General features: G+C 45.4%; 8 protein-coding genes across 8 annotated transcripts; 3 read left to right on the forward strand and 5 right to left on the reverse strand.

Annotated features, from left to right (window-relative positions):
- Positions 1-2,145: 2,145 nt before the first annotated feature.
- On the forward strand, positions 2,146-3,416 carry LAJ45_03944 (uncharacterized protein; the record flags this gene model as incomplete). Its single annotated transcript, XM_046113526.1, has 4 exons — positions 2,146-2,274; positions 2,396-2,615; positions 2,789-3,205; positions 3,271-3,416. The coding sequence occupies 4 exons, from the start codon at positions 2,146-2,148 to the stop codon at positions 3,414-3,416; spliced, it is 912 nt and encodes a 303-aa protein (XP_045973255.1).
- A 2,164-nt stretch (positions 3,417-5,580) lies between these two features.
- LAJ45_03945 (uncharacterized protein) lies at positions 5,581-7,405 on the forward strand (the record flags this gene model as incomplete). Its single annotated transcript, XM_046113527.1, has 5 exons — positions 5,581-6,079; positions 6,177-6,234; positions 6,289-6,745; positions 6,807-7,092; positions 7,158-7,405. 5 exons carry the CDS (start codon positions 5,581-5,583, stop codon positions 7,403-7,405), a joined length of 1,548 nt encoding a protein of 515 aa, XP_045973256.1.
- A 3,851-nt stretch (positions 7,406-11,256) lies between these two features.
- On the reverse strand, positions 11,257-13,413 carry LAJ45_03946 (uncharacterized protein; the record flags this gene model as incomplete). Its single annotated transcript, XM_046113528.1, has 5 exons — positions 11,257-12,096; positions 12,396-12,746; positions 12,833-12,922; positions 12,992-13,011; positions 13,386-13,413. 5 exons carry the CDS (start codon positions 13,411-13,413, stop codon positions 11,257-11,259), a joined length of 1,329 nt encoding a protein of 442 aa, XP_045973257.1.
- A 431-nt stretch (positions 13,414-13,844) lies between these two features.
- Positions 13,845-14,554, reverse strand: LAJ45_03947 (uncharacterized protein; the record flags this gene model as incomplete). The annotated part of the gene is made up of 4 exons (XM_046113529.1): positions 13,845-13,867; positions 13,936-14,027; positions 14,095-14,096; positions 14,372-14,554. 4 exons carry the CDS (start codon positions 14,552-14,554, stop codon positions 13,845-13,847), a joined length of 300 nt encoding a protein of 99 aa, XP_045973258.1.
- A 2,048-nt stretch (positions 14,555-16,602) lies between these two features.
- On the reverse strand, positions 16,603-18,990 carry LAJ45_03948 (uncharacterized protein; the record flags this gene model as incomplete). Its single annotated transcript, XM_046113530.1, has 7 exons — positions 16,603-16,658; positions 16,720-16,794; positions 16,867-17,339; positions 17,486-17,541; positions 17,712-18,167; positions 18,252-18,908; positions 18,979-18,990. The coding sequence occupies 7 exons, from the start codon at positions 18,988-18,990 to the stop codon at positions 16,603-16,605; spliced, it is 1,785 nt and encodes a 594-aa protein (XP_045973259.1).
- Positions 18,991-21,906: 2,916 nt separating this feature from the next.
- Positions 21,907-22,302, reverse strand: LAJ45_03949 (uncharacterized protein; the record flags this gene model as incomplete). Its single annotated transcript, XM_046113531.1, has 3 exons — positions 21,907-21,956; positions 22,037-22,231; positions 22,287-22,302. The coding sequence occupies 3 exons, from the start codon at positions 22,300-22,302 to the stop codon at positions 21,907-21,909; spliced, it is 261 nt and encodes an 86-aa protein (XP_045973260.1).
- Positions 22,303-22,742: 440 nt separating this feature from the next.
- On the forward strand, positions 22,743-23,124 carry LAJ45_03950 (uncharacterized protein; the record flags this gene model as incomplete). Its single annotated transcript, XM_046113532.1, has 3 exons — positions 22,743-22,848; positions 22,908-22,987; positions 23,047-23,124. 3 exons carry the CDS (start codon positions 22,743-22,745, stop codon positions 23,122-23,124), a joined length of 264 nt encoding a protein of 87 aa, XP_045973261.1.
- A 734-nt stretch (positions 23,125-23,858) lies between these two features.
- LAJ45_03951 (uncharacterized protein) lies at positions 23,859-25,685 on the reverse strand (the record flags this gene model as incomplete). Its single annotated transcript, XM_046113533.1, has 6 exons — positions 23,859-24,675; positions 24,747-24,878; positions 24,972-25,000; positions 25,083-25,170; positions 25,244-25,317; positions 25,392-25,685. 6 exons carry the CDS (start codon positions 25,683-25,685, stop codon positions 23,859-23,861), a joined length of 1,434 nt encoding a protein of 477 aa, XP_045973262.1.
- Positions 25,686-25,904: the final 219 nt, after the last annotated feature.

Genomic DNA, 25,904 nt, shown 5'->3' on the forward strand with positions numbered 1-25,904 from the left:
TGAATATCACCACGCCGTCGTGGGCCTAATACAGAGTCTGGTAGAATTAATGCGAAAGTCAGCGCAAAAGAGTGGGTTTCTTGGTTTATGCTTACAGCAAAAGTCCTTTCAAGAGCCAATGGGACTATCGGGTCACGGAAAGCCCACTTTCGCAACAATCCTACCAGACTCTGTATTTCTCCCTTTTTGCTCTGACGAACGAAGGGATAGTCACAATTATATTACCAGGGTGTCAAGTCCCCTGAAATGCCCGTCCACATAAAACGTCGAGGTTGAATATAAACTGACCCAATCATGCTAGATAAGCGCAGTATATATAATTAATTGCTGAAGAAAGCCTGGTATCGAGGATGAACCAACTGGTCGTCTCTTTCCGTACCGGCAGTAACCAAGTCTTCCCCGAATTCCCCGAACTCTCCGTTAGCCGCGCGCAAAGGACCCACCATCATTAGGTAGTGCTACCTTCGAGAGCAATTTCAAAGCACTGGACCTGTACTAATATCTGAAAATTCATGGCCCGAGTTAGCTACAGTATCCGGTAGAATTATTGCAAAAGTCAGAGCTAAAGGAGTGGATTTGTTGGTCTGTGCTCGCAGCAAAAAACCTTTTAAGGGCCAATAGGACTATCGGGTCACGGAGAACCCACTTTCGCAATAATTTTACCAGATACTGTATGAATTGCCCTGTATGACCGCTGCTGTCAGCTTTATCATGACTCGTTTTGTAATTGAGGATTACCGTTTTTGTTACTTACGTAATTACTAGTACTCACTGCGTACTTATCCTGATGGCGGAGCGGCGGCCGGGGTAAAATCTTCATGCTATAAATTAGCAGTTTCCCCTTCACCACTTTTAAAACCAATAGCGCTACTTTTAGGGCTAGTTACCAGTTAGGGCTGCCCCTCAGTAGAACGACTCATCTCTCCAGAGCCGGTCGGTGAGACAACGGTTAGAGCAATTTATGGTAGGTTAGGGTTTCTTTGGTTTTATAGGTTTTTTTCCAGATAAATTTTTCAATTTTTGTATATAGATAATACATGTTTCCTGTGTATATATGTATATAGAAAACGGCGAAGTCTTGGATCTTCCTCCAAACATTGGAAGTTAATATCGGAAACTAAAAAAGAAAAGTTTCCCCAATTTGACCAATCTTGATATAGATTGACGAAGCTTTCCCCTATATGTACACTCATTTCGGTAGTTCCTCTTTATCATGTTGCCTGTAGGCCTACATCGTACCCGCTGTTCGTCTACTATTTGGATGGACCGACTTGGCATACTAGCTACAGTCATCTTTGGTCGTTGTAGTAGGACCGAATCGCAGGCAGCGTTGAGTTTTAGAAATACATGAGACTAGTTTCTCCAGCGTTTGCCTTGTGTTTTAAACAAGAGATTTAGTGATATGTGTAGATCCGACAGTGAATATATGTAGCAGCTGTAAAAGCGTTCGGAATGGGCCTCAGAGGCAGTACATTACCGTGCTTCCGTATGGTACTCGAGGAAGACTCTGCGTTTCTGCGATAGGGACACAGTTCATCTGTGCAGAGTGTAAGGTGGTCTTAGCAACGGTATCCACAGTCCAGCTTAACTAGCTAGCTAGACGTGTCAGCTTCAGCTGTATAAGTATTTAGACATGCTCTTGTCCTTTATCCTTCTCCTAACAGAATCATCTTTCCTATTATAACTACCTACCGAGTCTTTTTATAATTATATATAAGAGCCTTAGAGTTAGATTAGTGGATTAATTGTATTGCTGACGTACTTGATCAGTTGAGCTGCGAGATTGTGGCATAGTATCCGAGGATCACAGAAGATACATGTAGCTAAGTGCCTCTATCCGCTAATACAGCTTCAATTGTGTGCTCATATCATGTCCAGTATAATTCTGTCCGCGGGTGTTTGTGTGGAGCTAGCAAGCAGTGGGTTAGGGCTTGCTCACCACCCATGACTCGTGCGCTCCCCCGACTTACCCGGCTGCTGACTACACCACACGCATCCTAACCAATCACGGCCCCGGCAAAACCAATCTCGAAACCCGAAACGCCGCACACCTTATCCCCGCGATACCACCACCCCCGACACCCCTCCATCTCCGCTCACTCAAACACCTCCCACCCCCCTCCGCCGCCCTCATATACATACATAATGGCATTCAGACTACCTCTCCGACGGCTGCTGCTGGGCAGCACCGCCTCGCTGCGCAATCCCGTGGTGATGCCCGTCAAGCGGGGCATCACCTCGTCGGCCGTGAGGAAGAGCGATTCATTGAACGTGGTGAGTACCTAGCCGCCTCTCCCGCCTCCTCTTACTTCCGGAACGGAAAAAGGGGCGAAGGAGATAAAATTCAAGGAGAAAGCTCAATTGGTTGACCAAGGCCCTCGCGAGGATGATGTAGCACCGCGACACGCCGGAAAATAACCCGAGTATCCCGTTCAAGTTCAACGAGCAGAACCTGAAGCTCGTCGATGAGATCCTCAAGCGCTACCCGCCCCAGTACAGGAAGGCAGCTGTTATGCCTATTCTTGATCTCGGACAGAGGCAGCATGGGTTTGCGTCTATCAGTGTGATGAATGAGGTGGCGAGGATATGTGAGATGCCGCCCATGAGGGTTTATGGTACGTCTCTCCATATATATACATAATTAAGCTGGGTTGGCACATGTGTGGGGGCTGAGCGGGAGGGCGGCAGTATGCCGGAGCGATTTCAGAGGCACCAATTGATCTCGGGGGCAAGCGTCATAGTTTTTTCTCTTCTTGTTTGAGCTGACAATCTGCTTGGGATGCTATAGAAGTCGCAACCTTCTACACCATGTACAACCGCAACCCCATGGGAAAATACCATATCCAGGTGTGTACCACCACCCCCTGTATGCTCTGCAACTCCGACTCCGTCCTCGAAGCAGTCGAGAAGCACCTCGGTATCAAGCCCGGCCACACCACTGCCGATGGCGTCTTCACCGTCACCGAGGTGGAGTGTCTCGGCGCCTGTGTCAACGCACCCATGGTTCAGATCAACGACGACTACTACGAGGATCTCACTGCTGAGAGCGTCGTCCAGCTCCTGAACGCTCTGAAGGCTACGGCTGACCAGATGCCGGCTCAAGCGCACACTTGGGATAACCCGGCGCCCACCGGGTCAACGAGTGGGTCGGGGACCGGGGCGTTGACGGGTAAGGACAAAGGTGTCAAGTCTGGATCCGCGCTTGGTGAGTTATAAGCTTCCACGGTCTAATCCCTAACTGGCCATATGTACTGATAGAAACCCGCGCAGGAACCGCAAAGGGACGGAAAGTCGGCGGAGTTACGGTTCCGCCTGCTGGCCCGATGAGCGGAAGGGATACTTGCGAGAACTCGGCGGGGTTGACTAATTTGACGGGCAAGAAATGGAGTACTGAGGTTTTCAGGAAGGATCTGTAAATGGGGTGTTTGGGCTGTTGGTTGCAATGTTGTAGATAAAACTATATTAGTGCGCGCAGAAGCATGGAAATTAAGACTAAACTGGGGAGTTGCATCTGTTATACCTAGATACCAGTCAAGTAAGCATTGAGTTGCGGGATGATCATTGCTGTGTTGTGTGCTTACAGGAAGCTTGGGATATCCAATCTATACCACTAGCTAGAGATATTGTATATATTGTATATCCAGTTGAGTCCAGCGTTTCCTACTGCTAGCTAGGGTGGAGCCTAAGCATTTTCCTACGTCGCGTAACCGAGCAGAGGAACCTCGACTACGCAACTGCAGCCAAGAAATATCTGTATGTGAATTCTCCTGATACTCTACTTGGTTACTCTTTTTGGTGATGTTGCCGCAATATTTATTAGCCGAGAAGGGACAGCGACTCCTACTAATCTAGAGTATGGACCCAAAACCACATCGCTTATACACCGGGTGCCTAGCCCTCTCTCCAGACTGATCCCCTAGCTAGATCTCTCAGCTCTAGACACCAGCATGAGGCGAAAACATCCAAACAAGAAATTGTATCCAGCTTGCGTAGAGAAGTGGTACTCCATATACGCCCTGTCAGTATTCAAACCAGCTATCGACGCCTATCGTATGGATTTCTCCTAGGCCCTAGGCGACGGGTGTTGCCGTAGCTATAACGCGGAAATTAAGTTTCAGCCTCTGAATGTAGCACATACTAGCAGAGCTAGTATGTAGAACAATCAGAGAAGAGTAGATACTCGAGCTCTACCACCTCATGTACCGGTACTTTTGCATAACGCGATACCGATGTCAGAGGATATGGTCGCGTGCTTACTTCTTGTATGTATGTCATGCCATGTAGAGTACTCCGGGTACGGTACACGAGGGAGTCTCAGTGCGGATTTTACCCAGAGTAGAGTACTAGCGGTACTACCTACTCACTACTGCCACTACTACTGCCACTGCCATTGCTACATATCAAAATAGCTGGTACACACAATGTTTGGCGATTGATACCTGGCCCTTGCTCTGAACACGCACCAAAGATATCGTGAACAACATGTCATCACACATAAGTACCTATTCAAACTCGTACATCCCAGTGCCCTTGTTATCATGTAGATTTCCCTTTGACCCCTCTTCCCCGCCTCACCACATCACACCCTACGGAGCTCACCTACCTAGCTGGACTACCATCTCTCCCTTAGATACTGAGGCAAGATCGAATCATCTTCTACCCCTCTCACTCGAGCTTTTTAACACTTATCTTTTCTATCTTTCTCTTGATATTCTAAGCACCGCTGCATTCTATTGCTATCCACTTGGCTTATTCATTCACTCCCATACATTTCAGGATTACTCAACTTCTCGCCCCAACTCAGTTTCCTTATCACGAACGTCTCTCTCTTCTCTGACTTCTTTGTTCGCCATTCGGCTCGGAGATCTAGTTCCCGGTTTTGCCTTGCCTTGCCTGCAGATTAGTTAAGCTGCATACACACATACAATTTTTATTTGCCCGCCCAGTAACTACACCTTGTAGGTAGGTTGTTGCTTTCCTTTCCGGCCACGTCGAGTTGTTGTTTGCCTGCCCCGAACAAAGCTTTGCCGGATTTAACATCCTATCTCCTCCCGGGCCTCTGATTCGCTAATCTGTTTTTCCCGGAAGGCCTAGTTCCCGAAGTTGACTCTACCTACTATATAGTGCCTAGAGAGGGGAAGAACACTGGACGTCATAAACTATCATTTTCTAGCTTCATCCAGTTGTTTGTAGCAAGCTAGTTTGTGAGTAAATCTTCTTTTTTTTTTTGAAAATCAAGTAGAGAAACGGTAAGAAGAGCTATTCTGTTTGGTTATGTTTTGGACAAGACAAAGGCTTTCCATGGAACGGAGGGGAATTTATTCTATCGGGGTTATCCGTCGATGTCATTCCTCTTCGGACCAAAAAAAAAAAAGTGCTGAAATAATGCTTGTCATGGATCAAGAATCTCTCCAGGTTCTTGCTTACAGCACTTCACCTTCTGCATGTTCCGGGATTCATGCACCCCCCATATTCGAATTAGCAACCCTCAAGCTGACTTTCTTTCTCGGTCCGATCAGCTGTGCGTGCTTAGTTTAGTGGCACCACCACCACCCACTACCAGCTCCGACTCCCCCAGCCATGCGTCATAATTTGAAATCGCAGAATCCCATTCAGTTATTGTCTACTCTTCCCAATCCATATCAAGCTCCGCCGGCAGCACCATCACCATATTATGCCCCCTCCGTTCCCTCTGCCGGCGAATTTACCCCCTCCTCCTCCTCTTCCAATGTTACCATAACACTCCCACCATCATCACTACCATCACCACCAGCAGCACATCCCGTCGAATCAGTAGTGCTCCTCATGCTGCTCCTCACTCGCAGGTGGTTCGGGGCGTATTTCTCTCTCGGGTCCGTGGGCTGGCTATGGCACCAGAACGTTGTCAGTAGGGAGTCGCCGGATAGTTGGAGCGCGGGCGAATATGCGGGCGCAGACAAGGCGCTGAATGGATGGGATGCGGCCATCTGTAAAGGCGTGGGCCTGTGTAGGAATAAGTTTGGCTCGAGCGTGCATGTGGAGAAAGAGGAGATGCGGAAGGGGGAGATGGAGAGTACGCCGGATTTTGTGCTGGATTATGGTGAGTTTCTCTTTTTTGTGTGTTTTGGCGGGGGTGGGAGCTGGTGGCTAGGGTAGATGGTAGGTGGTAGGTGGAATGCTAATTTTCGGGGGTAAAGCTCCGTATGTGTATCTTTATAGCCAAGAGAGGTTTTTGCCGGGCGATATTGGCGAACAGTATGTCGTCCTCATATGTGCATGTCTTATGTTCCTATCACTGATTTTGTGCAGCCTCCGACACACCATACCTTATCTCAACTACTCCCCCATCACATCTTACAATAATCACCAATCGCTCAAAAACCTCGCGGAGCTAAATCAATTCGGAACCAACGTCTATCTAACCTCCGATGACGATCCTGAACATCCACCAGAATGGCTCCGTGGCGACCGCAATAAACCGATATCTCCGGGAAGCGACGACGACGACTTACTAGGGATGAGCGCAGCGCCGGGAATCATCATATGGGTAGAAAAGGGAGAAGGTATTGTCGATGCATTTTATTTCTACTTCTATAGCTTCAATCTCGGGAACAAGGTGGCGGGCTGGAGGTTCGGAAACCATGTAGGCGACTGGGAACATAACGCCGTGAGGTTTGTGAATGGGCTGCCGGAGTCGGTGTTTTATAGCGAGCACAGCGGTGGCGCGGCATACGAGTACCAAGCTGTCGAGAAAATAGGTTTAAGGGTTTGTTCTAGCCTTCCCGGGTATGTTGCGGGTGCGGTCGCTGATATTTGTGGGGAAATAGCCGGTATCGTATTCTGCGCGAGGATCGCACGCGAATTACGCAAGGCCTGGGGTGCATTATTACGCCATCCCGTTCCATCTCCTTGCCGATGTCACCGATAAGGGTACTCTGTGGGATGTGACGAAGAATTCGTATATCTATAAGTGGAACATGACGAGCGATGTCTTGACGCCGAGTATGGAGACGCCGTTGGCACCGGTAGAGTGGTTCCATTTTGAAGGAAGGTGGGGGGATCGGTTTTATCCGTTGAGTGATCGGAGGCAGTATAGAGTTGCGGGACAGTATCGTAGGTTTCTCTCCTTCTTCTGTTTGCGTTCGCGTATGCTAAATATTTCACCCTCGGTACTGCAGACTACGTCAATGGCCCTACAGGACCTAAATTCAAGAATCTCGACCGCAAGGAGGTCTGCCAGAACGAAGGCATCTGTGTTGTCCAGCCAAGCTTAACCGTGAAGTTAGAGGGCGTCAACGGGGGTAAATGGGACGAAGAGGATATCCCATGGCCAGGCGATTCGAAAGAAGAGACGGATGTTGAAGGCGCCGATGGGTATGATTTTGGGGGCGACTATGCCGGTGAAGCTGGCGCCGAAATAGATTGATATTGGGGGTTGACGATTCATATTTGCTTTTTGTTTTGGGTCTGGTGTTAGAGTTAACCGGTGTTTTTCCTTTTGCATATTTGGCGGTTTTTTTCTTTTTCTTCTTTTTCTTCTTTTTCTTCTTTTTTATCCGGGGGTGCCTCCTCTCTCCTTTTTTTTTCCTTTCTTCCTTTCTTCCTTTCATTATGACTTACAATTGCATGAGTTTACGGAGCATACGGGGTCTTTAAAACGGCTCTGGCGTCTAGGCTTTTTTTTTTTTTTTTTTTTACTTTTTTCTTTTCCTTTTCACAGATTTAAGCCGGAGCATGGGAGTGTTTCTTTTCTTTTCTTCTTTTTACTCGGCTTGCTTTGGGCTTTAAATTTACCTGAGAGGCTTGATGTATTATATGTATACCAAATTGTTCATGAGATATTCTGGAAATTGCAGTACTTCAATATCCCAACATAAGTGGAGCAGGAGTAGCAAGAGGGCCCGGAAGGCTCAGCAAATTCTATTATAAACAACTTGAATGATTTGTATTCATGTAATATAATTTGATGGTCCATCAGGTACAAATTTTGAAATTGTTTCAAGCACATGAAAGGTCAGATGATCACCGAGTGATTGTGTATGAACCAGTGTAAAGAGTGTAGTTTGGTTTATGTCAAATACTCAGCCACTATTGGGGGACATAGCTCTCCGGGTGTAGTCTTCTATATACAGTATCTTTTGATCTTCCTTGTCTTACCGTTCTAGGTTTTTGATACAATCGTAACCTCCGCGGCCCGTGGAACTCGTTACATACATACCAGGGAAACGCCAAACATAGGAACCCAATCTCTCCGATTGTATCTAATAAAAGGCAAAAACCACATTATATTTCTACCTGCTTTGCAGTAAATAGCAGTATATAATTACACAACAGCCCATATATGTATTTCTATCATGAAGCATTACCTTAATTGTATACTGGTCTTTTAAATCTTGATATAACACAGACAAAACATTGCTGCTCAAGAGTATCCGGGAGTCAACTATCCCGGACTATTAAAATGCTAGATCCCACCCCGTACGCTGCGTACCGGCGGTGCCCATACTATTTATCGCGGCCGGCCGAATACCACTAGTAGGCCGGAGACGGCCCGCTTCTTCCCAGACGAGGGTGCGCGTGACCGACGGCTCGCAGGGGAGGATGCGGGATCGGGTGTTAGTAACTGGTCGTGCTGTTAAGGTAGGCTCCATGACCGGACCGGGTGAGTCATGGAGTATCACTCGAACGTGATATCTTAAGATGGTTGTTCGAGGGCATGTGACCTGACTGGAGCAGGTGGGAGTCGGCTCTGCTGGTTGCTTGTTTGCAGGTCGGAGTGTGGGGGAGGGGCGTGGAGCGACGTGTTAGTAAAGTACGCATGGTTATGGCATTATAATTTAAACCACCGAAACTATGGTTTACTCACCTAAAACCAGATATGTACCACCAGATAAGCGGTTTATTGGTGCTCAGAATAGGTTACGTACCCAATAAATAGTTTTTTCCCTTGTTTGAACAAATAGCCGGAGAGGAATGTTAACGTCGACCGGCGCTTATCGGAGAGTGCGGGGAAAATACATTGTAGCTAATAAGCTCTTGGCGGGGCCGGCGGAGGAGGCGAGAGCTTTACTCCACCGCCCTACTACCCCGCTACCCACCGGTATCTTCTCAAGCCACAGGGCGGGGCTCCTCGAGCGGAGTCATGTTTCGTTCATCAAACTCCATAGCCAGTTGCATATGGTGGGTAGTCTAGTCTTCTAGTCTAGTCAGGAGGAATCTCTCTAGAAAAAATGGTGTAGACGACTCGACTGGACTTACTATTTCAGATATGACGGAGTAGGAGAGTTGTAGGGAGGTAAAAGAGTAGGTAGTTGGAGATATAATTAGCAAGCTAAAACGTTTGGCGCGGTGTCTTGACCCCTGGGACCCCCTAACTACTATCCACACCCCTCAGTGGCCTTTTCGAAAAGACCATGTGTCGATCCGAAACACACCAACTACCTCTTCGGGACTTGAGTCTGAGCTACTTGGCCCACTCTGTGTACATGTCATATTCCTGATCTGCGCATTCCTATGTAGCGATCCACTACTCGAACTAGTACCTCTCTCATCTTCTGAAATATCAGCTCAGCGTCGATCCATCACCGGCTACATCAACAATTAGCCTACCTACTAACCGCAAGAACCAGCTCTATCCGCTATCTCTCATCACCGATACCAGATAGACGAATGTCGGTGCATGTCCCATCCATAGATCTGGGGGACAAACCTTAAACCCACTGCAATGTTGATAGGGATGCACTCATGTGGCGCCGGCGAGCGCTGACATAGATAATAGTACATACCGACTGAGTAACTACATGTAACTACATGTAACCAGGAAACGAACGCAAACCTAAAAACCTACACCAGAAAAAAAAGGCATCGACTTTCCACCATACGCATGTACATAGCACATCAATACATAACTTTCTACGAGGCAATAGATTCAACATTCAAACGCCTTGCTCGGTAACCTTGTATACTATGATTCAAGATATACAGCTTAGCGATAAGTCGCATGGACTCCCCCCTTCATCTTTAACTAAAAAGCAGGTATACCTCAAAACTCCTAAAACCTAAATGTCACTATTTTCAGAATACATGTATACATACAAAGTTACATGTAGCTTTCCACCGAGTGATCTCCCATGACGACGTCCGCACCAACCAACACACCGGATTCGAAGAGAACCGAATTCCAATGAACACCCACACTCCCATCCATCCATCCGCTCCACCTCCGCTCCCCTCCCCACCACTTCGGCACTTCAAAGCAAGTCCCCCAAAACATCTTGCTCGGTAGAAACAACGTACGCTTCCAACTATCAGATTCAGACTCAGATTCCCCACGTTGCACGACGATATCGATAAGAACTTCCCTTTTCAGGACCATCCCCCCGCTGTCGCGGCGCCGCCGCCATGCAGTCCTCGCTACCTAACTAGCGCCGCCGCCAGATATGCAGCACAGCACAGCACATGGGATGGGATGGATGGGCCCTGCAGGAACGCGGGTAAGAGTCAAGTGGGTTAGTGGCGACACCACCCACCACCAGCCGTTAACGAGAAACAAGGCGCAGACAGGCACAGAGTCAAGATTGTTGTTGGCATACCTACATGTGCATAGACGGTAGTGGTGGTGGTGGCATGGCGTGGCATGGGGGCATGGCGTGGCATGGGGGAGATTCATGGTATGGGATTAATTTCTACCACCTACCGATTTGGCTCAGACCTGAGCTTTGTGGCATGCGCAGCGATTTGGGGTGATCGATTGGTAACGTATGTAGTAGATCTCCACTACCACCCCCATCCCCTCGGTCCGGTGGGTATTGGCGGCGGAAAAACAAATAATAATATAATAACGCCAACGACGTACAATAAACCTAGGCTATTAGACTAATCATAGCAGGCAGCTAAAAGATATCGTAAATAGATCAATAATGAAGGTTTTCTCTCCCGTACCATTGAGGAAGGTTTATATTATCGCAATAATTTGTGATGTGGTACCATTGCTTTGAAGTCTTGCTTACACGCTTGATCGCTCTTGGGGGAGAAAGCCACACTAGTAACACTCGTAAAAACATCCCAAAACCAGTAATCGATAACAAACCACCCGTACAACGAGCAATAACTCAAAAATAAAGAAACCCAACCAAAAACAAAGCCAACCCAACAAAAGGAGTACAAAATAACCAATAACAACCTCCCGCAGCAAACATATGTTTACCACTAAAAAAAAGAGAAAGAAGATGTAGAAGATAAGAAATGAAACGATCACCAATAACAAACTCAAACAAGTTACTTCCTCATCAACTCATCAACCTCTACCACACCCATTACTTCGCCGCCAACAACAACTCCCAGAACTGCGCCAGCTTGCAACATCGGATCATGCCTTTCATCCCGGGAGGCAATGATCCACTTCCGTATGTCATCAACACTTGAATCGCCGGAAACTTTAACAGTCTCGTTGGTACTGACAACAAGTGCCAGGTCCGGGTCGTACACGTCAACGTGTACATTTCCTCTGACTCTTTGTAATCTCCCAGGTGGTATGATTTCGTCGAGGGAGATCTTAACCCATCCTGATTTTGACCCCACGGCAGCAATAAGGCAGTCAACTACCCTGATAGAAAGCGGGGCAACTCTCCACTCTGTGACTTCTAGATCCGATTCCGAACTAGAGGAAGAGATTGGTGGTGAATCCAGGGCCCTTGACCCGCATGGGATAACTGGAATCTCGTCCAGTCGAGTAGCCAAGTCTGACATTCGGACGACACCTTTACCGGTTCCGAGCCCAATAGCTCCACCAGGGTGATTTCGTCTGAAAACATCGGCTGGCGTGTTGCCGTCATGATTGTGGAGTTGTCTAGCGCAGGCAACAGCAAGAGCATCACCGAGCGCGAGAGCTACCGTCGTCGATGTAGTTGGTGCAGATATTCCAAAGCTCACAGTCTCAGGCTCCGGTATAGGTGCAGGTAGTAGAATGGCACCTGGACGCCCCCGTGTAATCTGAGAAGTATGATATGACGTATGAGAAGTGAGTGCGATCAAGGGAAGGTGTTTTGGTAAATGTGGTAGTAGCGAAAGTAATTCCGGGGTGTTACCCGAAAAAGTGATGAGAAGCAGAACATCTTTCTATACGAGATGATAAATATTAGCTAAATCATAATTTCACGGTTATTATAATTATATATGAACTACCCCGCCTTGCCTGTCTCGGATCGCAGAATCGGCAAGGGCGGGTAATAGACATTCGCACATTGACAGAATCTGGGTACCACAGCATAATATATTCTGGTGAAACCACAAAACGGGAAATTGAGTGGAAGCATTAAAGAAAACGCGGAGAAGGGGATTGCGAATCCAACAACAACCTGTAATATCCCTGCATGATGCACAAAAGAGAATGGAAATAAAGGTTTACCAAAACTCACCGGCTTGACCATTCCAAGATCCCCATGAAGAGCCTCGATGGGGTGCATAAAGCTTGCTGATAAACCCAAAGAATTCATTGTTGCTACTAACTTCTCCCCAATCTTTCCGCTTTTACCAACTCCAATGATGATTGTCTTGCCGTCGTTCATGTTTGATGCAGCAATTGCCTCGACAGCCTTGACAAAACCACCACGAGATATGGGATCTGTGGCATAAAGTCGTGAGAGGTAAGACAAGGCTGTGGCCTCAGTAGATAATACGTGCACAGCTGTGGCAAGAATACGCTCCACCTCCGGATCTGCTTCCATTGCAGGTGGCGTTATTGGGAGTGCTGGTACCATCGCAGAAAGCTTTGTAGGAGAGAGTGATAAATGAGCTTCCCTATTCCGAAGATTGCGGAAGAATTCCGTATCAGATCGCAAGTTATTCATGATACCTTTGCTTCCTGATAAATTTCGCGGAGAAAAATGGCGGAAGGCAAGACCGTTAGGGCCAAATGATCGGATACTCTAAGTGCGGAAGCTAACTTTAACAAGAAAGGATTCGCAAATTAGTAAACGCCTAACGAACAGATGAAAAGCATGGAGCAATTTACTTGTAAATCGGCGCAAAGATCTGATAAGATACCGAATATTTCCCTTGGATTCAAAAAAAAAACCCAGAGGCCAGATGGCTCTCTTTATAAACTTCTCACTTCCACAGGCAAAAGGGAATAATCAACTACCCCACACTTTGATAACTCACTCAACCTACTAAACCCCTTCACTACTGGCAATGATTGACCTGAGATACCGGTGAGGGCTGAACACAAAAAGAAACTAATCTAATGTTGGTAGCCGTCCGGGCTGAAGAGGGTGTAAATGCGGAATACGTGAGCGAAACAAGGTGCGAACAGGAGGGATTGTGAGTGTGCTTGTGCAACACGATGCGGCTTATTGGCGTGTGCAAAGAGCCAACTACGGTTCATCGAACCCGGTTAGTTGTGAAACTCATGTAAGTGTGGTGGAGAAGCTGCATTATGAGCCGTCAGGTGATAATGAAAGTAATAACAAGACTGAGCATGAGTGAATAATTATTATTCTGGGAGCTAGATGCAACATGTGCCTCATTGAGGCAACGACACAACAACAGCAGCAACTGAAGCGAAAGTCGAACAGAGGGATTCCAAGCGAAAACGGATATTATTAGGTGAAGATAGATGTAGAATGAGATAGAGATAATGTGCCATATTTTACTCACCAATAGTCTAATCCAATTGGCCAACTGAAAAAGATAAAAGCCAATTGCCTTGTGGGGGCCTTATTCGGTGTTGAAGGCCAGAAACGTAGTTTCTAATGACAGTATACGATTTACACTTTTTATTTCTCTTTTGAATATACCGAGACGTCAAGTGTATGCGGGAGGGAGTTTGATAATAGTTGATGGAAAGGTAGGTTTTCTATTAATGTCTAAATTGGTTCGAGCTTGAATCCTGGAATAATTGTAAATTGGAAATGTGTGATTATTTCTGTTGGTAGAAATGATCCTGGGGTGCCGTACCAGTACTTATGGTGAGGAAAGATGCAAGTACGTGCGAGGTGTAAGTAACAGCTGCGGTGAAATCGAAATTGTTTCCTGTAGCTTCTACCCGTCTGTTCGAGTCAATATCATGTAACTTTCCATGCTAGATAAGAATCCGTTGAACTGAGAGGAAACTACCTCTTGTGCAGAAAACATTTCAGAAAATCTGACTAGTTACTCTAGACGGGGGTTGAAAAATGAGGAGCGGGCTACGGGCATTGGTACAGCATTGCCAGAGCCATGGGTGATGCCTTAATAAAGCCCCCTCTAGTATGCAGGATCAAGATAGATGGGTCCCGATCTAGAATTGGACAAGGGTTCCAGGAATCGATGGAGATTTCACAGGGTTGTGGGGTCCTGATAGATGGAAAACTCAAGCGATCAAATGATGAGCCCGAAGATGACAGTTACGCACGTTATTGAAGATGAAGATGGCCTCACATAACCGCGGCACTCGCTTGAGACATAAGCCCAGGTACGAGAGCTTGTCGCGGGTTCCGGCGATGATAAAGATTGGTCCCTGTCTGTTCTCCCCATGTTCATCCGTAGGCCTACGCAAAATCCTAGGTCTCGAGGGGTGGCGCTGATGATGATTCATTATTGATTGGAAAGTTAACCCTGGTGATCACCAAGTCCGCCCCCCCTCCCCCTCTTTGATTGCCGTTTGCGACGGGGTTCGGGACATGATTGATTCCAGTAGGTAGGTAGCTCTTCACACGTCGGGGGTGTTGTGGTGATGGACAGGGTGATAGGTAGGCCGATAGGTAGGCCGCCTATCACAAGATTATGATACTCACTGCGCATTTTGTACCCCCCGAAGTAAATACTTGCCTACAAATGTCCTCTCTACAGCGTAAAAAGAGACAAAGTGCAAACAGCCTCTCCACCGTACATCTTGTATCACGATCCGATGCATATCCTCTCGCCCCCCCTTCCCTCAATACTCCTCTACAGAACTTCTCGTTTGCCTGTCACCATACATGATTCCAAGCCAACGGGATCCCCCCGTCTTCTGCACGGATTTGCTGCAGCATGCACACATCGTCATTGCGCGTACATGCTGCATCTTGCATCTGGGCTAGGGTCCCGTGAAATATACATGGGTAAGATACTGGGAGTAAGAAACACGGTTATAAACCGGTTATAAACTCAGGTCCAGTTGAGAGGAGTAAGATACTGTGACAGGGTTAGGGTTATTCAAGCAATAACATAGGAAGAGGGCGAGAAACACAAGTCCATTCCCACTGGCACATTTGCAGACAAGGGCATATACAACTTTCTAGTGGACTGTTGAAGAGACATCCGCATTTTTTAGCTTATGTCATCCGGAATATCATGCAGTTATAAACACCAGTGATGGCGTGGGTGATGGCAATATGCGCAAGACTCCAGGTTCGGGATCGGGGCCGGCGCTTCTTTTTAGCTCGGAATAAATCGTGTGCACTGCATGAATTAATGAAAAGAAAAAGAAAAGGAAAAGGAAAAAGAAGAAGGTAAAAACGTCAAACGACCCACGGCTTACTCAACTGCCGTTCGTTGTCCAAGTCATGAGTTTAGACCTAACTCGTCGGCAGTTCTATTTTACAAGGTATACGGCCACTGACCTCTTTCTACAATTAGGCCCATATCGAGTAGCAATATGGAGAATCGTGATAAAAATGATTGATTTGAATAACACAGTGTACTTTGAGTACACATGACTGACACCTATCTCCATTTTGGATGTCATTGTACGACAACATATGAGCCTCAACCTTGAACCCCATGAGATATGCATTGTGATAACGGTAAACGGAAAGATGATCTGTCTTTAACCGGCGATTCTGTAAAACAAAGACAGTAAATATGAAAAGAATCCGATTTCATGTCTTTTGGAATAACAAGGAACCATAGCTAGCAGCTGTGTACCAATGTCATGTATGTAGCTGTCTTACACGAGAAAGTACCCCGCAGTGTAGCTGATTACAAACATCAGTATAATCTATCACTACCAACGTGACCTATGGGACAGTCCACGGTTCTAGACATGCAGCCAATCAATCAATCCAGATTCCCAGCAAGCAAGGAAATGAATTTCATATTGAGGAAGGATTATATTAAGAACAACACTCCAAACGCATCGTCAATGATGATCGGCATTTACAGTACCGAAAGTAGCGAGAAAACTACATGTACACAACCGCTATTCCAGTATAAATCTCTCTTCGATAAATGTGCTGAAAACACTGTCAAATCTAGGTAATTCTATAGGTCAAAACGTGCATCTCGATAAATATAATCTAAAGGTACACCCATTTGTAAATAAGCTTCTAATAGCTGTCCGTCCATTTAAGATAGATATAGATATAGAAGAAAACGAAGCTGTCTTTGTTATCATCTCAGTAACCATCGTAGGTAGTACACAAGTGGCAGTAAGCGTGGTATGTGCATTAGAGACTGGTTAGATAATAGGAGATAGTGGTAATTGCCTCACATTCCACCATTTCACATTTCGTTTCATTCTTTCACTTCTTTTCCCGTTCTGTACTCGCTCCTTTTGAGTCTACATTGGTAGGACGTTTTTGGCTTATTCCATCGTGATAGTTGGAGGTACATAGTTACATCAGCATCGTTTTCATTCCTAATAACTATCCTGGTCTGGATCAACTAACTCCGGTACCATATCGGGGTCCTCAAGGTCTTCCTTGTCTGAATCAATCGCCCTATCCACATTCGAAAAATTATCCTTATCTGTATCAATAAAACCTGGAATGCCGTAATCACCTATCAATTGACGGGCCTCTTCTTCTGGTATGGCACACCCACGGCATGGCCAGACGTCGTCGAATATACAGTCATCTATTAACTTAGCACATATCCAACACCACCTAGATATAACGAAAGGTAGAGGAAGATAGATAGCAACAATACCTCTCGGATTCGTCATGCAAGATTCGCAGCCTACCGCGCCGCAAAACCCACAATGATTTGTACATTCTTCGCAGATTATTCCCCCACAGCCCAGACCAAACGCAGTTTTACAAATGGAGTATTGCCAACCAGCCTCATCGATACATTCCCGGCAGGTTATCACTCCACAGTCCTTACACTTTTCATATCTCTTACGCCCTCGTCCAGGAAATAGGTCCTGATATTCTATTTGCCCGTCTTCGACCATTTTCTCCTCCGCAATAACCTCGCTTTCATCTATAAGCAAAAGATCCCCTGTGACAGTATCCAATTCAATCAAACACCTCCCATTAGGATAATGCTCGTTGCAGAAATGTTGGCCGCATTCACTGCATTCGGTCGAATATGTAAGGAAGCAGTTTTTGCAGCAGGGTCCACAGATAGGGCAGAGCAAATCCAGGTATTCACTCGAAGCATGGTGTTGGCAATAGAAGCTATCAGGTGGAAGTTAGTCCAAGTGATAAACTAAGTTGATTATATAGACCGGGAAACCGAATGATTTGCGGGGTACATGACGTGAAGGTCACACAATTATGTAGGTTTATTGGGGAAAGAGGGCATGCAGGCAGACTCCACATACTTCTGACACTTCTGACAGGTCATGTTTTCCTCACAGCTCATACACAGGGCCTTCACCTATTTTAATATTTGTCAGTAATTTTTTTTTTCGTTCCGGAAAATTATGATTTATCCTCCCGCGATCCCGCCTCCTGGACCCTGTTAAACCCCACGCAAGCCCTATGATTGAGACTTTCACTATAAAATGGCAACTAGTAATGTTAAGCGAGAAGAGGGCTTAAACTTACTATAACCACGTTGCATCCTGTCACACAGCACTTCCTCTTTATTGGTTTCTTTTCAGCTAGTACAACCAAATCGGCTAGCTGGTTGTCCCTCACATGCGGTGGAATACCCATGACACCGCCTATAGCATCAAGTATGTCTTGGGCAGCGTATGCACGTTCAATGGCTTGTAGACTGACACACTGTTGCTTCATCATACAAAGTCCAATATCGAGGCTTATCCCCACTCGACGACATAACAAAGTGAGAGAGATAGTTGCATGATTGGCCCTCCCCGAGCTCGGGGGTGCGGCCGCGGTCTCGGTGTTGATAGGCGTTGACGCATCTGAGCTACTGCCGGAAAGATCGTTTTGTGGTAGATTTATAGCACTGGCATTTAATTGATTCCCAGCAGAATTCCCAATGGCCAATGAAGGTTTAAAGGCACCCTTTGGAGACAATGTGCCGCAACCCCAAAGCTAAGATACAGTCAGTGGCGTACAAAGGTATAATCTTTATTATGAGTCTTTATCTTATAATAAAAGAGTGCATGAGAAACATACCTTCAAAACTCGCAATCCATGAATCACGTTTCTATAAAAGGCGGGTCTAAGCCATTCCAGGAGATCGACATGTTCGATTTTTGCACACTTCCTCAAACTCAACTCTTTCAACCAAGCACCACCCCATGTAGTCTTGAAGCATTCTTCCACAAAATACATATCCACATCAGTGCCATCAAGTATAAGTATAGTCAGTGGCATACTATCCGGTAATCTTCTGAGAGTTGAAAGAAGCTTAGTAGAGTCAAGACCTCTGTAATAATATTCGGTCCGGAGGCGCGCCTGCCCAAGCAAAGGATCACCCCTACAATACTCCAAATGACTGTAATAACGACAAACTTTGCAATTACATTCCCATTCATTCACGTCGATATATGGATATTTTTTAACACTATTGTCGTATTCCCAATCACGCAGCTTGTTTGTTGCGTTATGGGGCCAGAGGTTAGGAAGAGTACGGTGGTCCCCCTCTTGGCAAAAGCGGACAAAGTTAAAAACACGAAACGAGGGTGTGTGGCCGTAAATTTGTGTGCGAGCTGTCTGTGAGACATTGGTAAGGCGGAGGAGTTCCACCGTAGTCAATTGAGCGAGGAGACCATCAACAAATGGGAAATGACTTAAGACACGCTCGAATGGTGATTTCCTAGGGGGGTAAAGCTTTCAGGTTAATTGGTTCTAAATTAGCATCCAAGTGAACCAATAGCGTTGCTACAAGTGGAAACTTTACTGGATGCTCCATGTTTTATCAGTGATAAGTACTGCCAGACTTCGGCAGATTTCTGGAAATATTATAACTATCAGCTATGACATATATTCATACACAAGATCGACATAAGCTTAACTTTCAGAGATGTATGAGTTTAATGGTATCGTTTGATAAACAGCACGTACCAGACCAGTCCAGGATGTAGTTTTCGATGATTCGTAAGTAAAACGACTAAACTTCAAGCATATCCTATGATGAGCTCGAAACTTGACAGCTTGACAAGCTTATATGTACTCAAGGTGTTGGGTTTCACAACATCCCGGAGTTACCCGGGCGACATGCGTAAGCCACAGACGGACTTCACCACGCGGCCTAGAGAACCCAATGAGCATGAGGCTTTTAAATTTTACGTTGCATGAAGGTAGGAAACTCAAAAAGTGTGCAATGTTTTATTCCATGACTATGACACTATATTTCATTTAGAGATGATAGAATAAACATGCCAAGATTTTCCAGATGAAAGCTACATGTAGACGACGAGAACAGCTCTTGTGATATGCCCTACAATAAGTACATGTACTCTACATAACTGATGCTTAAAACTCAATTTGTTCCCCAGCTTGACAGAGTTGTTTGGTGTGTCGATAAACCCTGATACATAACAGCGATAGATCATGTACCAGTAAAATCAAACATTGAAAGTCCATCTAACCACTGGGAGGACCCTGTGGGTGTTCCGGGCGATATATTGGTGAACAGCCAGAATTCACTAATAGACTGTTTGCTCCATATATATGGGGCCGGACCGCAGACCGGTTCATTAACAAATGGACTGGTCAAAAGGTAGTAAAACGTATATAAGTATCTACCAACGACTTTGGGCATTAATGGAGGTTACAATTGTAGGGCCCTTCTGGGGGTTGCAAGGTCCTACTGGAGGTTGCGGGGCCCTACTAAAATTTAAAGTCGTGATGAGGAGGATGCCATGAATGTGTTATTGAGGTTGCTGGAGGTTGCTGAGCGTCGCAGAGGTGCTAATTATTGATGTGGGTAGGCTGTCCGAGCCCCCTCGGAGGCCGCAGAGACCCCCAAGACCACAGAGATTATAATTGGGGGTTGACATAAATCATTGTTAGTTGTTGGTGATGTTTTTCCATTAAAACTATATTTCGTCCGGGTTGTTCGCGAAATATAGGTTGTCCAGCCACAGATGTATGAGGCCAGACTCTATTCGCGAATAACTCAAGTCCATTCGCGAAACTATTCGCCAATCGCCCGAAACAATATTACATATGTGCGCGACTACAGTAAAGCACACAGGTACTTGAAAGTATATTTGACAGATACACCGCTCGAGTTGGGAAATACAGTACACATGTAGCCCAGCCTCGGCTCGCTACATAACTTTCAAAAGAAAAAAAAAACGTAATTTGGGCTAACACGTGTCTAATTTCATGTACCATTCCGACATGCAACGTACACTCAGTAGCTCGTGAGCTCGAATAATGCAATACTTATCTAAAAGATCGGTGTGCAGGCGCACGCATGTTAACATATAATATTGAAACCATGGTTAGATATCGAATGCATAAGCAGCTAGAGGCCCCGAGGCAAAGAATTGCCAAGTAATGTTGAATTCACAATCACAATAGATATGGTAGGAATAAATTTATTTATAATTAGAAAGCCAAAGATGGATGAAACTATTCCCTGGGTATGAATCTCGATAGTCCACTTTTTTTCCAGTTGGTCAACTAGCAGTTATTAATGCTAATTGCTATGCATTCAAGATTGCACAGAAACCCCTTTCAGTGTCGGTATATTATTTAATTATAATACTATAGACAAAATACCAGGCAATCTGATCAAAAGGCTTAGGCTTAATTGCGTCACGAATATTCGATAGATAAGATGTTCTGGAAGAGACTTTTCCCCTTAAAAAAGGTTCTCATGTTATATTACGAGAATTAACCTTATCATTATTAATTATATTGGCTAATCCAAATACAATTATCGTGAACTAAGGCTGGTACCCAAACGTACCCGCTCAACTAAACAGCACTTTTAACCAACTTCCCATTGTCAGAATTGAAAACTTCTAAGCATATGCAACCGCCAACCTATTTGATAGCGGTAGCACGGTTAGGCATTTGTGTTTCTGAATTGGAGTGGTATTATAAGGCTCTAAAACCCACGTAGCCATAGCTGGAGAAGATATATCTTACACGTACATCTTCTACATAATTGATGTAATTTTCAGAGACTTTGGTACATGCATCCGAGAGCTGCCAGAGATTTATACGTGGCTCTCAAATAGCTATATGTTGCAAAGGTTTTATACAACCCTCTTTCTGTACGCGAGCGGAGAGAAGCTATTGACGAGACTAGAACTCTATTTCACAGGTTTAGTTAATTAATAAAGTCTTCATTTCATTCATCTCAACTCACGTTCCGGCAGATATATGATTTCAAGGCGAGTTTCTGGAGAATAGGAATCAGGCGTTAATTAAAACACTGGAGCGGACAACCTACAGCCAGTCTGGCAAATGTCTGCTTTTCTTGTGTTTGTGATAGATTTTGCCTAGAGAAATATCTCGAAGCTAGCAGCCGATAAGGTGTTATGCGGACACCCTTCTGACTACATGTATGTACGTACATGTAGAGATAATTGCATACCATACAAAAAAGCGCTAAATCCACCTTTTTATATATCACACAATAACAGTCGTGTTCAGAAACGCTATGAAGCTACGGGTAGTTACTAAGCCTTAGACCTGCGGCCGGCTTCTCTCCTCAAGGTAAAAGCTCTCAAAAAAAACCCAACCCCAGCCTCCCACCATTAAAAAGTAATGCCCCGTGGAGGAATTAAACCTCTGACAATAACAATCAGGATTTCTCTCGGCCGATAAAGCGGTGATTATCGTTGCGGGCGGCGTGCTACTAAGCGCACTACCGGAGCTCATGCGTCGGATGGTGTAGTTGGTTAAGGGCTATAATGTCTATATGTATGTACTATAGAGTTAGAGTTAATTGGCCTAACTCCATTACGTTTCGGTAGAAATCTGGGCTTATTGCAAACCTCTTGCGTATATGTTCTTATCAATTATATAAATACCCTTATTGTCCGCACTCCTACTCCCCAAATCTTTCCTCAGGCAGCAGGTACACTCCGTCCCTACTTTTCCTCTCTCCTGATTGTGCAGAGAGCAAAGGTTCCTATCAATTCTTGGGCTCCATCCGAGGGATCGAGAATAATATTTTCCTTTGACTATATCTGAGCGGACTCACTCGGTCAGACCATGCATACATATGGCCGTGCGCCAACTTACCTTGCCATAGCTGCATGAAACCTGGCGTCACAGATTATCACTCGCACTATTCTTCTAAACCTAATGTAAATATTACCATTTTCTTTTCTTATGTTAACTTTAAAACTACTTAGTCTCTTGTTCTATTCTAGGACCTCGATCCTTAACATGGTTATCGGTAGGTGTTTACTTTTTATTTCTCTTACCTTGTCGTTACTCGAACCAGTAACAAGTGACAGCCGGGTAATCTCTAAGTACTATTTAGCCAATCACATGCACCGTGATATAAGCGGTGATTACCTTCTGCCGAGCAAGGCCGGGGGGCTAGATTAACAACCTCGGTACGGTTGGTTCAACATGGACGATTTTACAGATCAGCATTCGGTTTTAAAGCTCCCACAGCCTTTGCTACTTGAACTGGACCAGATTTTACCGTCAAGTGACAAGAACAACTAAAACATCAGATTTCCAAACAAAATGACCGAAGAGATGAAACAGTTCACCATCAATGATGTCGCGGCCCACAAGGACGCAGAGAAGGGGATGTACATTGTCATCGACAATGGAGTCTATGATGTAACTGGTATGTCCTGTTCATGCATACTTGTCAGTTTGCAATCTTCTGATTTGTAACCTCATTAGCGTTTGTCGATGAGCATCCGGGGGGCGCCAAAATCCTGAAGCGGGTTGCTGGAAAGGATGCTAGCAAGCAGTTCTGGAAGGTAACTTTAGCTACCGTGAATGTGTCGGATTAGACGATTGCTTACTTTTGGGGAATTAGTACCATAATGAGGGTGTGCTTAAAAAGTACAGTGAAAAATTACAGGTTGGGACTGTTAAAGAGGAGGCGAAACTTTAGAACCTGATACTCTTACTCTTTCTGGTGCGACGATTTAGTGGACTGGATACAAATGTCTACTTTTCGAGATTCCTTTCTGGACATAGCGGGTTTTCTTATAGGGTGTACCACTACATACATAGAGGCTATTCGCTCTAATAATAGGATGCGATATACGCATTTTCCTTTCTATTCTGAAAAAGGTCTTACGATTGGTTTCTGTTCAGGTCACTCGGATTAGATCAGATCTTTTGTTAGCCAAAGAGCCGGTTTGGATGTACTTGCTCCACGAAAGCGAAGTGCACTTTGGAACCTTTCTCCTTGGTTTATTCCAGAAATAATTAGGTATAAGCCTCATAGTAGACGCTTGAAAAGATTTATGCCGCAGGGAGTTTACGGTTTGGGTTTTGATGTGCGTTCGCTTGGGCTAATGCTATTAGATTATTTCCCTAGCTAGATATACCCACATGTTTGGTTCAGGACTCCCCGGTATACTACATTTCGAAATTAGCACCATAGGTGTATCAGATAAAAAAGAGTTGGAATATATTTTGGTGGGGGTTGTGCACGTACAGTGATGGGTTGTGATGCACGACCGGTGTCAATGATTCCAATGACCATAAACTGCATAACAACCGGAAAAACACCCTACCCGGGTCAGAAAAGACAGTTCTCCGCTCAGATTTATATATCGATGTATATTCTACAAATCTATTGTGATTTACTAAGTAGTTATAAAGGTCTAGATAATACATCTAAAGTGTGAATCTAAATCCGTCGTCAACACCCTCCTCTCTAGCCTTCCGATCCAGAGCATCATTCTCTTTCTTCATCCACCACGACTGCAGCGCAGTAGTCACGAACGCTAATACCAAGGACCCTAACGCCAAACTATGACCCATCACATAATCTGGTGAATCCTGTTGGCGATAGATATAAGCTGCGGCAACCCCACCTAGCTGGCCTATCGACACCTGAATCGCACTGCCCGTGGCTCTCCTTGAGTGTCCCCGAAGATTATTGCTCAGCCACGGGATATTGAGGCCGGAGGTGGTGAATATACCGATTGCGGAAAGGAAGGTTGCGAAATACTTTACGTTGAGCTTCTGATGGTCTACAGAGATCTGGATGGCATATCCAATGATACCGACGGCAGTAAATATCAGCAATGGGATACCGCGAACTTTCAGCCTATCCGACAACCATCCCACACTTATTGTGAAGAAAAATGCTACGACATATGGGGGTACAGTCATAAGTTGAGACCTTGTAGCAGTGTACCCAAGGCCGTTTATGATGGTCGGTATGAACAGCGCGAAGGAGAAGGTCGGCAATGCGATACCGACACATATAATACCGCTTGTCCATACCTTCCATTCTCCAAAGGCAGCCCGAGTTTCGGGCCATGAGAACTCCTGGCTTTCACCACTCATGTCACGTGCCAGAATCGAAGCGAGGACTTTCTTATCAGCCACTGATAGAAAGTCTGCAGATTCCGGTGAGTCCTGGATCCAGAAGTAGGCGCAGACTGCAACAACTACAGTGATAAGGCCTTCAACGATAAAAATCCATCTGTGTAATTACCCCAATATGGTTTAGCGTCTTCTGTTCCGCTTCTCGTCTAAAGAAGAGGGTGCACATACCTCCACCCTTCTAGGCCTCCAGTCCCATCAAGTTCGACAAGCCCTCTAGCTAGCAGCCCGCCAAAAGCACCAGCCAAGGTGGCCGCGCTAAAGAAGAGGCAAAAGCGGAAAACAAGGGCATGACGAGGGTACCTAAGATCATGGCGGTATTAGCCGCTGTAGCTAAATACAACTGGGCCGTGCCAAAATTTGGCAGCGGTACAACTAGAAGGGGCGTATACGTACCAGACTGTGAGAAGAAAGGTGACACCAGGCTAAAATAAGTAGAAATGAGTCTCTGTTCTACCCCACCTCGTTTCTCCGATCACCTCAGGAAAGGAAAGAAGAGCCACATACAAATAAACCAGCTTCCAAGACTCCCAAAAAGATTCTCACTGCGACCAATCCTCCAAAATTCTGAACAATACCGTGTAAAGTACAGACACTATTAAAATTTGAGTTAGTATCTATTCGCGACACAAATTTTCCTCTGATATGGACTATTAGGATTTTCGCACATTCCCCAGCCAAGACAAATAGATGGCAGCCAAACTTTTGGAGATAGTTTTTTAAGCAGAATGTTGCTCGGAATCTGTGCAGCAGTCATAGTAGTCAGCATTTGCGCATCAAGGCATAACATGTTCAATTTTGGGGGAAATCACTTACTTCGAATGATACATAGCTCATAAAAAAGATTGAGAGCGCAATATTATATTGAACCGGCTTCAGGCCCAGGTCCGCAGACAAACCGCTGATCTTCGCATTTCCAATACTGGATCGATCCAGAAAAGACATTAAGTAAAGCAATGTGATGATCGGCAAGAGATACAAATCCACCCTTCTGAGGATTCGAGCCTGTTCCGCTTTATCAACTTCGATGCTTTCACCATTGTTGCCCTGGCTTGCAAGCTCCGGCAAGACCACGAGGTTTTTGTCGTATGTTGGGATTTGTTTCTCCATACTGATTGAAACACGGCAGTCAGAATTCCCAAAACACCAGGAAAGTTTCCAATGATCGTCTTATTTATCTATCTATGTGCGTTGATACCGGGTGAGCTCTCGGACCTCTTTGAGGCCAAAATTTTCTCTTTCCTCGCATCATGCATGTCAAGCGCTTGGCGTGCATCTTGAGGTTACACGCTTGCAATTAAAGTTTTTCGCCTAGCTTATTCACACCCC

This window comes from Morchella importuna (assembly GCF_003444635.1).
Source record: "Morchella importuna strain M04M26 chromosome Unknown Morimp01GS009, whole genome shotgun sequence".
NCBI classification, from domain to species: domain Eukaryota; kingdom Fungi; phylum Ascomycota; class Pezizomycetes; order Pezizales; family Morchellaceae; genus Morchella; species Morchella importuna.